Raw genomic sequence first — 15,117 nt, forward strand, 5'->3', positions numbered from 1 at the left:
GGACGTGAGCTCTCTGCCTAAGCTGGAAGCCGCCATTCGTGACTCCTGGGACAAAATACCCCTCCAGCACCTCAGGAGCCTCGCCCTTTCACTTCCAAGACGTCTCAGGTCCGTGAAGAAACGTAAAGGCTACCCTACGAAGCACTAAAGGTAAATAAAATGCATTATTTATATGTTTTTTCAATGTTGAAAGGTTTGTTTCTCAGGAGGGAAGCAGGGCGCTCCATACTTCTGACGAGCACTGTAATTCCTGAAAACTACTTAAGGTTTGCAGCGGTGGCTGGGCCTTGGCCTGGGAGCAGTCAAGAGATGTCCGTTTGCTGTGGCTGTTCGCTCGTGTGTGTGTGTATTTACCTATTTGTAGTATACAGGAATTGAGCAATGCTCGTGTTGTCCTGTCTCCATATCCACATTTATCAAGTCTACCTTTACACACATGAATGTTTTTCTCATGCACCACCTCTTTGTCTAAGTCATTCCAAATATTTAAGTATTTACCTAATATACCTAACTGTGATATACACGGAATGTGCTATGCTCGTGGGTTTCCGTTGCTGTTTCTCAATAAGTCAAATTTAGCTTTGAACTCGTTCAAGTTTTAGACTGGACGATCTCTTTGTCCAGGCTATTCCATAAGTCTATACTTCCGTGTCCTCTTGTTGCTCTCTAATCCCATACAAACAGATTTTCTTTGTCAATTTTATCTACTCCCACCATGGTCCTGAACACTGCAATCATGTCTCCCCTCTTTCTCTGTTCCTCTAAGGAAGGCAAGTCCAGCTTTTCCAGCCTCTCTCTGTATCACAGGGCTGCCAGACTGGGGACCATCTTGGTTGCTGTTCTTTGTATTCTCTCAATCTTGTTTATATCTTTCTTTTTGTGTGGGGACCACACTACTGCTGCATATTCTAACCTGGGGCGGATCATGGCCACTATCAATTTTTTCATCATCTCCTCATCCATATAATGAAATGCTACTCTTATGTTAGTCAAGAGTTTATAAGTCTCTCCAACTATCTTGTTAATGTGCTTTTCTGGTGACAAACTATCTTGGACCAGCACTCTCAAATCTTTCTCTTCTCTCATTTTTGTGATTAATTCATTACCCAACAAATAATTCAGTGATGGCCTCCTGGTACTTTTACCCATTTCCAATATTTTACATTTCTTTACATTAAATTTCATTTCCCATGTCCGGCTCCAATTGTGTATCCTATCCAAATCCTCCTGCAGTATTTTACAATCCTCCTCAACCTCTACCTTCCTCAAGATCTTTACATCATCAGCAAACAGACTTGCATAACTGTTCACTCCATCTACCATATCATTTACGTAAATCAGGAACATTACTGGCGCCAACACCGAGCCTTGAGGGACTCCACTTGTTACTTCCCTCCATCCAGACATCCTATCCTTTATCGTGTGTGTGTGTGTGTGTGTGTGTGTGTGTGTGTGTGTGTGTGTGTGTGTGTGTGTGTGTGTGTGTGTGTGTGTGTGTGTGTGTGTGTGTGTGTGTGTGTGCATTACCTGTCCTAATTTATCATGCCACACAATAATTTCATGATAAATGTTTCAGTTCATATATTATATTATTTATGTGTGTCCGCCTATCATTGTTTACATTCTAGAAATTTTTGTGTGCAAAATATTCACAGAAGAAATCTGTGCAACATGTGAGGTGGTGTGTGGGGTGAAGAGAAGGTGAAAGGGGGTGCAAGAACAGCATGGTGGAATGAGGAGGTGAGACAAACTGTGGCACAAAAGAAGAAAGCATATGGTGAGTAGCTGGGAAGCAGAGGCACGGAGGAAGCTGAGAGATGGAATAGAGAGTTATATGTAGAGACGATGAGAGGTGATAAAATTAGTAAAAGAAAGTAAGAGAGTGGATGAAGTATCTGGAAGGAATCTGAGTGTATGGTGAAAATGAATGGAAGGAAATGTTCTCAAAGGAGGTAACGAGAATTAGACATGGTGATAAAGGTAGTAGAGGAGTGAAAGATAGAAATGGTAGACTGATAGTGGAGCAGGGAAAAAGTGGGCAAATGGAATGAACAACTCAAGGAATTGTTAAACACAGAGAATGAAAGCAAACCAAATATAAGTGGATGGAGAATGGCCGGCAGAAGGAGCGAGATGAGAAGAGAGGAAGAGATCAGTAGGATGGAAGTAGTGGAAGCAGTGAAGAAAGTCAAAATGGGGAAAGCCCTAGCAATTGATGAAGTGTGTGGTGAAATGTTGAAGCATGGGGGAGAAATTGTAGTAAAATGGATATGGATGTTGCACAGGTTGGCCTGGAAGGAAGGTAATGAAGTGTGTGGTAATCATTGAGACAGCAGTCTTCTTAGTGTAACAGGAAAAAGTACTGTATATGGTAGGATACTTATTAAGAGAGTTAGGGAAATAACAGAGGAATTAGTTGGAGATGAACAGGGTGGTTTTAGGAAGAAAAGTGATTGTGCTGATCATACATTCATCCTAAGGTCTTTAGTGGAAAAGTGCCTAGAGAAGGGAAAGAAGTTGTGTGTGGCCGTAATGGATTTGAAGAATTCATGTTATAGTGTGGACAGACAAAGAATGTGGAAAATATTATGAATAAATGGAGTAAATGGGAAACTGTTGAATGCTGTGAAGAGTATGTATGATGGTGCTAAGGCCGCAAGGAAGGTGGATGGTGAACTGAGTGAATTTTTCTATTTGAATGTTGGATTGAAACAAGTATGTGTCATGTCTCCATGGTTGTTCAGTAAAAATATAGATGGGGTTATAAAAGTGATACAACATAGGGCAGTGGATGTTGGTGTGCCCCTAATGAGAAATGGAAGCATTTGGATGATACTGTATTATTAAAGCAAGACGAGGGACAACTGCAAGGCTTGGTGAATAAGTTTGGGAGAGTGTGTAAAAAACAGAATTTAAAGGTAAATGTGGGGTAGAGTAAAGTTGTGGACTTCAGAAGAAATGAAGTCACTGAGTGCACAGTGAGGCTGGATGATGAGTACAGTACAATCCCAGTTAACCGGGCGGCTTGGGGAATTCACCTTCCCGGTTACAGATTTTTCCCGTACTTCTGATATTCAAATCTATACAAAGGCGATCATTATCACAGCAGTAAATACAATTCAGGTACTCACCACTCACATCAGGGGGCACACCATGAGATTCCACCTGAAAAACTGCCTCGCAAACACATACACCATGGTCATAATGGACGTGCATGCAATGCCTTCCAGTACCGGTACTGCAAAATGCACAAGTCCATTCTGTTAACTACCGAATAATTTCTTGTATGTACTGTACTCATGTGGAAAACTAAAGAAATAAAATCCTGAATATTTATTGGTAAATTATCACGACATCTGTACCCCCACATCAGCTTTGTTTACGATCCCGGCCCCAACTGACCGCCACCATTCCGCCACTGTTTTGCACCATTGTTAACTACCGAAGTATTCGTTGTATGTATTGTACTCATAAAAGTGGAAAAATAAAGAAATAAAATCTTGAACATTTATTGGTGAACTGATGTTAAGACTGCACTGTAGAATTATCACACCCATGCCCCCACACAAAGCTTTGCTTACGGTCCCGGCCCCGACTGACCTCCATCATTCCACCCTTCACCTGCCGCCAATCAGCTGTTTTGCACAAAATAAAATACATGATGTACTTATGAAGTGCAAGCATATATATATTTTTTTCTTCCAACAAAGTAAACCTTCATTCCTATTAACCTTTTTTTTTTTTCATCTCTGCCAGCACACATGCGTTCTAAGATGAATTTATGTGGTGCATGTTAGAGTCGGTCCGTTAGGAAGAAAAACACCGGCGTTTGCTGATTTGCTATCTCCCGAGATGTCTGGCTTACCAATTCCATGCCTGTCTTTGAAACGATTTAACCATCCAACACAAATCACATTCGACTTCTGTATTCATTTTATTGTGAAACTCTCTTGCTTTTTCTTCGATAAGAGGACCAGAAATAGGTGCTCCCGTAGATCTTTCTAAGCAAAACCACTTGAACGATGAAGAGTATGCCTTTTTTCAATGGACTTACTTGTCTCGCTTTTCATGAAAAATTCATTGAGCTTGGATGCTGGGTCTTTATATAAATCGTTGGATTTCCTACATTATATTCGGTCATCAGTGTTTTATAATGTTTGCCTTTTTCAAGTCTATTGCATATGTCCAGCTTCTGTTTCATGGTAGGCACGACACGCTTACGTTTAGTTTGCTCTTTAGGCATCTTGGAATGTTGAAATTACCGTCCATCAGAGCAACACAACAGCAAGAGAGCTTGTTTACTGTCTGGTGGTAAAAAGCAGACTGGTGATTTGTGGAAATTGTGGAGGGTGTGGAGGATGACTGAATTCAAGTAGGGGAAAGAGGGAGGAGGAGGGCTGGTTAACAGGATTTACTAGGGATTTACATTAGCCAGAAATGCCTTCACCCAGCCTCGCGTGACACGATAAAACAGCGGTTTGGCGGTCCATTCAAAATGGCGCACAGTTATAACTTACTGACGTTTTTACCAGCCCTTGAATTTTCCTGTTTTTCTGAGTATTCTGTTTGTCTGGATACCGGATAGCTGGGATTGTACTAATAGAAAATGTGAGTGCACAAGTACTTGTGCAGTGTGTAGAGTAAGGAAGGAATTTTAGAGCATCAGGTGTTCGAAAAGAAAGGCTGCTGGTTCTTTGAAAGCAGTGATAAGAAATAGGGAAGAGAGCATAAAAGCGATAAAGTCACTGCATGATAATATAATATTGTGATACCAACTCTAACATATGGAAGTGAAGCTTGGACCTTGTTGGAAGGATACAAGTCAATAGTGAGAGTGGTGGAATGAGTTATCTGACAGGAGCATGTACACTTACATGAAGAGACAGACTGACAAATGAGGAAATGAAGGAGCATTGTGGAGTAGATGTGGATGTGACAGAAAGCATTAGAAGAAATATGTTGAGGTGGTTTGGCCATGTGGTGAGGATGGAGAATGAGAGACTAACAACAAGAGTGTATGTGAGTGAGGTAGGGGGGAGGAGAGGAAGAGGGAGACTAAGGATGAGATGGAGTGATGGGGTGGAGAGGTATATGAGTGAGGGGGGTGTAAGCTGAAGGAGGGCAGCAAAATGACAGAGAACAGGGCAACATGAAGGTAATTTGTCTGTGGCCACCCCTTATGAGATTAAGGCATCTGGCTATAGATAAGACAGAATTAGAGTTTTATCTGATATAAATAATTTTCCCCATGAAGTATATTATTTGTTCAGTGTGGAATCAGTCCAGTACAACAGTGCTGTCTGATCTAATTACTGTACTAGACATGAGGTCACTGTATTTGATTATATGGCTGCCACCTAGCACCCCACTGTATTGGTGGCAGATGTTGTATCTTATGAACATGCTTTACTGGTTTGTCTAGATTACAGTGCCTCTGCTCTAGTTGGAAAATCACATTAACTAAGCATTCTACATTATTACAATATACTGTACATGTGATATGATAATATGTACATTCCAAGATGTGTGGTAAGTAACTGCAACAGACAGCTTGAAGATCATTTTTTTTTTTTTTTTTTTAATGAGGCTGAGATGCTTCAAGATGACTACAAATAAATCACCTTAAAACATGCAGGCTATTACTAGTTTCTCTCACCTCCCAGTATCCCTAAAATGCCTACCATCCAGCACTTATCCAGCTAAATTATGACAAATACTGACCTGAATATTGGTATACCTATACTTCAACATGTGTTACTTTCTCTCTAAAAACTCTCTTGGATGAAAATAAAAGTCAAGTATCTTTTCTGCTTAGGACACACACCCTACAGCTTTAATTCCCTTATGACTAAATTACTGGAGATACTACCTTAATACTGATATAACCATACTTTATTATGTCCTCTTTCAAAATGAAAGTAGCCTAAATTAAGTCTAAACTTGAGGGTGTTTGGATTACCACAGGTAAAGTATATATTTCATGATAAGTATCATGCTGAAAAAGTGATTATAGCTGCAGTACAATGCAAAAGCTTGATGTTGCAGGAGTTGTAAAATTACGTGACAGTAAGGTCTTGTAAGCTCTATTCCCAGCTGAATTTTCCCCAAAATATACCATCTATTTTGTGAAGTTTTCACTTTGCTGCCCTTTTTTTCTGGATACCCAACACTGCTCAGCTGAAGCTATGAGTGCACACTTTCTGAACAACTGTAATGCAAAGAATCATGGGGAAAAAAAAAAAAGTAACTTACACTTAATTAGATTATAACACGGTAACTATTCCATTGCACCTATTTATATCTTATTTTTCATAACCTTAAAAAAAAAAAAAAAAAAAAAAAAAATAGTGGAGGAGAGTTAAGACTATGGATGGAAAAATATCATAGTGAGTCCATGAATCTCTTAGGGACCTATTTCAGCAGATAATGACAAGTGAAACTTAAGTAGGTTGCAGCATATATTGCAACAAAGCTGTTTCAGAACCAGAAAGTCAAAGTGCAATGCAGAGAGTAAGTGAAGAAAGGAAGAAGGAAGGAAGCAGCAGCAATGCTGGCAGCAACTGGAATAAAGTGTTGTTTATGTTCACTACCAACAGAGTTAAAAGTAGCAGGTGCTTGTTGTTTGTTGTTATCACTACCAACGGCCTCCATACTAACCCCTTGTTCTCCCACCGTTCCTTCTCGAAGCCCTTGTGGATGGATTGAGCTATAGATGACTCCATCAAGTCAACATAGCGCACCACCATCGGTGCAAATGTCTCGCGCAGGTGCTGGTGGAACCGACCATTCTTCAGATTATCTGCAGAGGAATTGGTTTATATCAAATAGGAATAAATAAAATTGTATTACAATTAATGCATCTACGATTCGAGTTCTTCATCTTTATATCTGACTCATATTTCGCCTGAAAATCTCCTTGCACTCAACAGCACATGACTCAATCCACCTCAGTTATAGATGTCACTATATTGCAGTACAGGTATATTGTGTGGTTGGTGGGGACACCCACCATCACTCACTTGGTATAGTGCTTCCCTACTCCAGAGTGACTACATTGAGTGACAAGCCAAACGATTTCCAGTAAGACAGGAAATCATTTAATACACTAGGTGGTAACCAAATAACCAACCAATTCATGTTACCTATGTATCAACAAGAGGGTTGATGGAGGGTTAGTGCCCTTCCCTGGAAAACAGCTAACTAAAAAGAAAAGCAAAATGCCTCAAAAGAGGGCTGACAAACAGATGAAGACTACGGATCATACAAAGGACATGGTGCAGATTTCAAAGTGGAATGTGAAGGTGCGAATGATGTGAAAAAGAGATTATGCAGATGCTTGAGAATGCAAAAATAGACTTATGTGGATTGACTGAGGCTAAAAGGAAGGTGAGAGTTTGAGAGAGTGGAAGTATGGATTGGGTATGCGCAGAAGTAGGTGAGAATGAGAGGGCAAAAGAGGGTGTATGTATTGTTGTAAGCAAGAGATGGAAAGAGAATATAAGAGAGTATGGATCAGTTGGTTCAAGGATTGTGTGGGTAAGACAGAAATAGGAATATAAGAATGGGCGACTGTGTGTGTATATGCACCAACGTAAGACTGCGAGCAGAGTACAAGAAGAGTTCTGAGCAAATGTGGAAGTACGCAGGGAAAAGTTTGAGAGATGTGAGAGAGTGTTTTTGACTGTTGATATGAATGGAAAAGTAGGGAATGTGAAGGTGGATGGATTAGTCAGTGAGTGCGATGTGTCAGCAGAAGTAAATGCGAATGGTAATGTTCTAGCGGACATTTGTGGGGAGGGGGTTGGTTACAGCCAATACCCTCCTTGGGCACAAAGTGTTCCACAGGTATACACGGTGAGTGATGAGAAGGGTGGATGGTGAACTGAATGAAAGGAAGGCAATGATTGATTATGCATGTGTGGATGAGAGAATAAGATGGTATGTAATGGATGCAAGAGCATACAGAGGTTGGAGGAGAGGACTTTCTGGCCACCAATTTTGAATGTCAAGGTACAAATGCAATGGATGAACAGAAGGAGAGAAGGACAGGAGGAAGTGGTCCATAAAGGGAGGGCAGAAGGTTGCAAGAGGATGGAAAAAAGGCAGAAAATAAGAGAGACATGGAGGAGCAATTGAGTAAATATAATTTGGAGCAGATGGGGAAGGTGGAAGATGTGCACAAGATATTCACAGAAGAAATCTGTGCAGCTTGTGAGGTGGTGTGTAAGGTGAAGGAAAGACAAAAGGGAATGCAAGGAACAGCATGGTGGAATGAAGATGTGAGACAAGCTGTGGCACAAAAGAAGAAAACATATGGTGAGTGGATGGGAAGCAGAGGCATGGAGGAAGTTGAGAGATGGAAGAAACAGTTATATGTAGAGAAGAAGAGAGAGGTAAAAAGATTAGTAAGAGAGAGTATGAAGAGAATGGATGAAGAATTTGGAGGAAATCTGAGTGTAAAAGGAAGGGAATGGATGCATATGTTCTGAAAGGAGGTGAAGAGAGTTAGATGGGGTGATAAAGAAGATAGTAAAGAAGTGAAAGATATAAATGGTACATTGCTAGTGGAGAAGGGGGTGAAAGTGAGCAGATGGAGGGAACACTTTAAGGAATTGTTAAACAAAGAGAATGAAAGTAGTGTGACTATAAGCGACTGGAGAATGGCTGGGGAGAGGAGGGAGATGAGAGAGGAGGAAGATCAGTACAATAAAAGTGGTGGAAGAATTGGAAAAAGTCAAAATGAGGGAAACCCCAGAAATTGATGTAGTGTGTGGTGAAAAGCTTCAGCAGAGGGGAGATGGTAGCAGAGTGGATATGGAGGATGTTCAGATTGGCCGCGGAGAAGGTAGAGTCCTTGAGGATTGAGGGATAGGTTTAATTATTCTCCTGTGCAAAGGAGTAGGGAAAAAAGAAGTGTGTGGTAATCATAAAGGCATTTGTCTTCTTACTGTAATAGGAAAAGTATATGGTTGGATATTTATTGACAGAGTTTGGGAAATAATAGAGGACTTAGTTGGAGAAGATGGAAGCTTTAGGATGGGATGAGGTCGTGTAGATCAAATAGTCATCCTAAAAGCTTTAGTGGAAAAGTTTCTAGAAAAGAGAATGAAATTGTATGCAGCCTTCATGGATTTGGAGAAAATATATGACAGAATGGATAGACAAAGGATATGGAAAATGTTAAGAATAATATATGGAGTATGTGGGAAGCTGTTGAATGCCGTGATGAGTATGCATGAGGACGCTAAGGCTGCAATGCATGTGGATGGTGAACTGAGTAAATTTTTCTATCTGAATGTTGGATTGAAATAAGGATGTGTCATGTCCCCATTGAAGTTCAATCTGTATATGGACAGAGTTACAAAAGAGATACAGTAAAACCTCACTATATCAGACTAATTGTGGCCCAAGCCAGTCTGAAAAATGCGAAAGTTCGATAAAAGAGACATCTGGACTCCCCCCAGGACTTCCTCCTCCTTTTGTTATGCACAGAGGCTTGCTTGTCATTCATGCATTTATTCTCTCTCTCTCTCTCTCTCTCTCTCTCTCTCTCTCGCTCTCTCTCCACACTGGGCACTTCCATTTTACTTCACATATTTTTGTCTTCGTTGTCACCTTCATCTTCACCTTCCCATTCACTTTTATCTTCATTTGCAGTTCACTCTGACATTCACATTCACTTTCATATTCTCTTCCATGCTCATTTCACATTCACCTTCACCTTCACACTCATTTTCACTATCATTCATTTTGAATTTCCATTTCACCTTCACTTGCAACCTTATTTTCTCATTTTCACATTTACCCTTACAATTATTCACTCACCTTCACTTTTGCCCTCCCTTCTTTTATTATCACATTCACCTCCACCTTCACTCTCACCTTCACCTTCACTTTTGCCTTCACTTTCTCTTTCACCTTCACTTTCATCATCTTCACTTTTACATTCATTTTCACCTTCACCTTCATCTTCACATTTAAATTCATTTTCACCTTCACTTTCATTTATTTTCACCATCATTTTCACCTTCACATTTAATTTCACTGTCACCTTCACTTTCACCTTCCATCTGAGAAATTACCAATATGCTGGGAATCGAACCCGGGGCAGGCTCTCACCTGAGATAGATTAAAAAGCATCTACTTGCCCGAGTGCCAGGGGGTTAACTCACCCTCTTCAGGCCCACAGTGGGGTCAGAGGGACGTTGGTTACAAGATTGTGACAATGTGAGTTAACTTTTACCTGGTCGTGGTGCAGTGGTATGCTGCCTGGCTCTCACCTGAGAGTCCCGGGCTCGATTCCCGGCATATTGGTAATTTCTCATATGATTTTTCCTGTGTAAAATACAGGTTTTTCTCTTCACCTTCCATCTTCACATTTACCTTCACTTTCACTTTTGACTTCACTTTCACATTCACTTTTACTTTCACCTTCACTTTCACCTTCCACTTTCACTCACTTTGACTTCATTTTCACCTTCCACCTTCACTTTTACTTTTGCCTTCACTTTCACTTTCACCTTCACAATGCCTTCACTAACCTTCATTTTTTCATTCACTTTCACCTATCTCTCCCAGAGGCAGAGAGAGGAGAAGGGAATATAGAAGGAGAGAGAGAGGAGGGACCAAAGTTATGCCTATCTCCCTCATTTGTTTATGCAAAGGAGACGCCACTTGTCATTTCTGTATTTATTCTCTCTCTCTCTCTCTCTCTCTCTGTTGACTCTGACATTCCATATTCACTTGTGTGCTCTCTTTCACCCTCATTTTTACACTCATTTTCACAGTTACTTTAATTTTCATTTTCAGTTTCACCTTCTCTCTCTCTCTCTCTCTCTCTCTCTCTCTCTCACTGGAGAGGGACAGGGAGGAGGGGAAGGAATGGAGGAGGAGAGAGAGAGAGAGAGAGAGATAGAGGAGGGACAGATATTATGGTATCACCTCCGTTTGTTTCTTTATTCATTTATTCCAAGAGAGAACTGCTTCTGGCTTTACTGGACTTTTCCTGAGCATAAGAATTTAGTCCACTTGGCTCCTTGAGTCCAATAAAAGCAAATTCCGCTATATTGAAGTCCGTTATATTGAGGTTTTACTGTATATAAGGTACGGGAGTGGATGTTGGAGCAGCCCTAAAGAGAGAGGTCATCGTTTGGAAAGTTCTTGTTCTGTTGTTTGCAGATGATACTGTATAGTTCAGTGAGAACGAAAGGGAACTGCAAGGCTTGGTGAATGAGTCTGGGAAAGTGAGTAAGAAATGCAATCTACAGGTGAATGTAGGGAAGAAAAAGGCTGTGGCCTTTGAGAGAAATGAAGTCAATGAATGCCCAGTGAGACTGGGTGGTAAGAAAGTGGAAAATGTGAGTACATTTAAGTACAGTATTTGGATAGTGTGATGAGTAAAGATGGAAGATTAGAGGATGAAATCCATGAAAGAGTACAACCATCCATCCATCCATCATCCAATTCTCCGTTGCCCCATAAGAAGTATAGAAGCCCGGGACTAAGCAAGTTGGTCCTAACATTTAAGATGAGAGTGACAAGCCTCACTCATCCCTGAGTGGCATTTCATTTGCAATAAACCCCAACCACCCCTTAGATATAAACCTTAACCGGCTCAATCTGACTGGAGTGCTGTAATTGCCCTCTAAATAACCAGGTGCCAAAATGTGGTTATATGGCTACCACCCAGCATAGTAAATGGTTTCCTGGTGTACAGGAAACCATTTGACTTGTCACTCAGCATAGAGTCACCCACAGGCAGAAGGAAGAGGAAAGAATGAAGGAAAAAAAGACAGAAGAAGGAGTGTAAAGTCACCCGTAGGCAGAAAGATGAGGAAAGAATGAAGGAAAGAAAGACAGAAGAGGATGGAAGGAAAGAAGGATGGAGGAAAGGAAAGGGTAGATACCTGAGAGCAGCACTACATCGACTGAGTGGATGGTGCACGCCCCCACCTACTACACTGAACAACAGGGAAGAAAGGTCGGTGGTTCTTTCAAAGCAGTGGTAAGGGATAAGGAAGTGAGCATGGAAGTAAAAACGACACTGCATGACACTGTGCTACCAACTCTAACATATGGAAGCAAAGCTTGGACCTTGTTGGATAGATACAAGTCAAGCGTGACAGGAGTGGAAGAATTATCTGAGAGGAGCATGTGGAGTTACATGGAGAGGCAGACTGAAAAATGAAGATGTGAAGGAGCATTGTGGTGTGGATGTGATACAAAACGTTAGGAGAAATACACTGAGGTGGTTTGGTCACGGAGAGGATGGAGACTGAGAGAGTAATGAGGAGAGTGTATGTGAGTGACGTGAAGAGGGGGAAGAAAGAGAGAGAGACCAAGGATGAGATGGAGGGATGGTGTGGAGAGGTGTAAGAAAGAGGGGTGTGTAAGCTGGGGGGAGGGCAACAAAATTGCAGGGGACAAGGCAACATGGTTGCAATTTGTTTGTGGCCACTCCTTTAGGGATTGTGGTGTCTGGCTATAAATAGACAGATACTGTGCAAAATATATGAAGTAGAGTCCAGCTGCACAGAATGTGATAAATCTATTGTATGATACATCTAGAATGCACCACAGGACTGAGAGAATCCTAAGAAAAAAAAAAAGTGATAACAGAAAATCATATGACAGAATGCAAAGTCTGACAGCAAAACCCAACAAATCCAGCCTCAATAAGCACAAAACAATCCCCACCTCCCACTATACTATATGACCAGTGATTGGAGCTAGCAACTATGCAAGTGAGACTTGCCCCAGCTGTGTAGTATGTTGTGCAAAGCAATGTCAGGAGCTACCATGCTACTCTCCTACAGTCTTTCATTCTTACCTCACCACATTCATTTGTTTTTCTTGTTTCACAGCATGATTAAGGCAATAAAAATAGGTATGACATTGTTGTTGCATTGTGCATAGTCAGTGGGTGGTTGTGTGACATGAGTTTTGTGGCAGCGAGAGGGAGGATGCTGAGGGGTATCCAGAAGGGAAACATTTTCATTTTACCTGGTTGTAGGCACAGCATGGGGATTTCAGCACCAAACAATGGTATCTGGTAGCAATTTGTTACTGACCAGTTGTTACAGGAGGTGATAATGTGGTCTGAAGGGTTAAAAGAAGGACTAAACTTAAGGCTGGGATAGAATTAATTATTTCTATAAGTTTTTTTATCTACCTGATGTGCAAAAACTCAAGACATGATGAATATTGATGAAACTGAACAAAATATGTGAATGGAATTTATTTTACTATATACAGTCACGACTCAGTAGGCTATACAACAGTTTGGTATGCAATAAATTGATAGAATGATGAAGTAAAAGTTATACCTAGTTTCACGTTATTGATCGCAGCATTCGCTTGTATCATAAGTGTGGTGGCCGCATACAACAATCCTGTGTGTATGCTGTGCCATCAAAGCAAGGTAACAGTCAGACGTTTGAGCAAAGATGGCCATCCAGTGTCTACATTTGCTATGATCGTCCCCCCTTCATTCTGTTTCATGCATGCAAGGCCATTGGAACACCATCAGTAAAGCCAAATAACAGAGCAAGTGTGCAATGAATAGTGCAGTGTGCGATATTAAATGGAATGATAAATTTTTTGTGTGTGAAATAATAAAACTTGTAACTTGGAAATCAAATATGCTACCCCTAGAGGAAAGCATGGTGCTACTGAGGATGCTGAGGGCAAGCCTTAAATACTTGTATTATCATTATTACTACTGTATTATAGTCATGTTGCACTTATGCAAATTTAACTTGGGTGATTTTGACTACATGTGATTTAAAGTACAGTAAACTCTAAATCATCCTTGTGAATCAACCATGCCCTACATTAGTTAAAGCAAAACATTGGATATTGCACAATAGCCCCCCCCCTCCCAACTGGCTCAACATTCAGTGATTTACTATCCTTCTCACCCTTCTATCTTAAAAACTTTCCAGTTATATTACTCATAAGTAAACTATTAAAATCAAACACAAAAACAACACAGTATTGATACAGCTCACTCATGAGCAGTAATTTTTGCTCAGGGAAGTGGGGATGGAGGGTGGATGAAATGAGCTTCACCCACCTCTACCCCACCAGCTCCCAACCCTCCAACATACCCCTACCCCCCACCTGTCACTCTTAACTGGTAGTTATATCTCAAGCTGACTTCAAATTTAAAACTTTTGGTCACACTACTATTCATCATCATCATCATCATCATCATCCAGACCTCCTTTCCCATCCTAAAGCAGGGTGGGGAGTAGCAATGTCCAGACAGCCCAAATTTGCCCAATCCAATGGGCCATGCTTCCATTCACTCATCATTCAGGCCCCCAGAATCTTGGCTCTATCAGATATGCCAAAAACATTCACCGCATTCTGTAGCTTGACATAAATGTATCTGACAGAGCCAATCTGGATGCTGCCATGTTTAAAAGGGGTGCCAAATCCCTGATCATGAACTTCTCCTCACAACATTTATCCAGCCAGCTCGGTCTCTTGTCAGTTCCCATGCCTCACCAACTTCCAAACCTCTCTTCCTCACACACTCATCAACTATATCTCTCCACCTTCTCCTTGGCCTACCTCACCTCCTCCCTTCTTCAAATTTGCTCAGACATACCTTTTTCACCAACCTTCTCCTTGGCCTACCTAACCTCCTCCCTCCTTCAAATTCACTCAGACATACCTTTTTCACCAATCTGTTGTTATCCATTCTCTCCATATGACCATACCATCTCAGTACACTCTTCAATTCTGGCGTCCACAGACTTCCTCACTCCACATCTATCATGAATCACATTATTTCATATCCTATCCACCCTCTGTACTCCACAAACATTCCTCAATGGTCCCATCTCCAATGCTCTTACTCTTGACTTTTAATTTTCATGCCACACCGTAGTCTCACATCTGTATGTTAAAGTTGGCACTAACGCTCCTTCATGTAAGCCTCATGCAGCTGCAACACTCAAGCCTGTCTTTCTTATCAAGGCCTTCATTGCACCAGTTACTTTGCTTCCTTGTGTCACTCTACTTTCCACTTCTTTTGCAAATTTTCCTCTCTTTTCTATCACTGTATCCAGATATTTGAAATCTCTCACCTATTCCAGTCTCTCTTCATTC

General features: G+C 41.0%; 1 protein-coding gene across 2 annotated transcripts in view; it reads right to left on the reverse strand.

Annotated features, from left to right (window-relative positions):
* The window catches only part of LOC145415710 (calcium-dependent secretion activator-like), a 495,031-nt gene that overhangs the window by 313,540 nt on the left and 166,374 nt on the right, over positions 1–15,117 (reverse strand). For both annotated transcript variants that reach the window (XM_080284934.1, XM_080284935.1), the window contains one exon: positions 6,658–6,799. In XM_080284934.1, coding sequence (XP_080141060.1) covers positions 6,658–6,799 — 142 coding nt within the window. The remainder of the gene's footprint in view (positions 1–6,657; positions 6,800–15,117) is intronic.

The sequence above is a fragment of the Coenobita brevimanus genome, chromosome 103 (assembly GCF_032717465.1).
Source record: "Coenobita brevimanus isolate Jiangsu-jjx chromosome 103, ASM3271746v2, whole genome shotgun sequence".
In the NCBI taxonomy this organism is placed as follows: domain Eukaryota; kingdom Metazoa; phylum Arthropoda; class Malacostraca; order Decapoda; family Coenobitidae; genus Coenobita; species Coenobita brevimanus.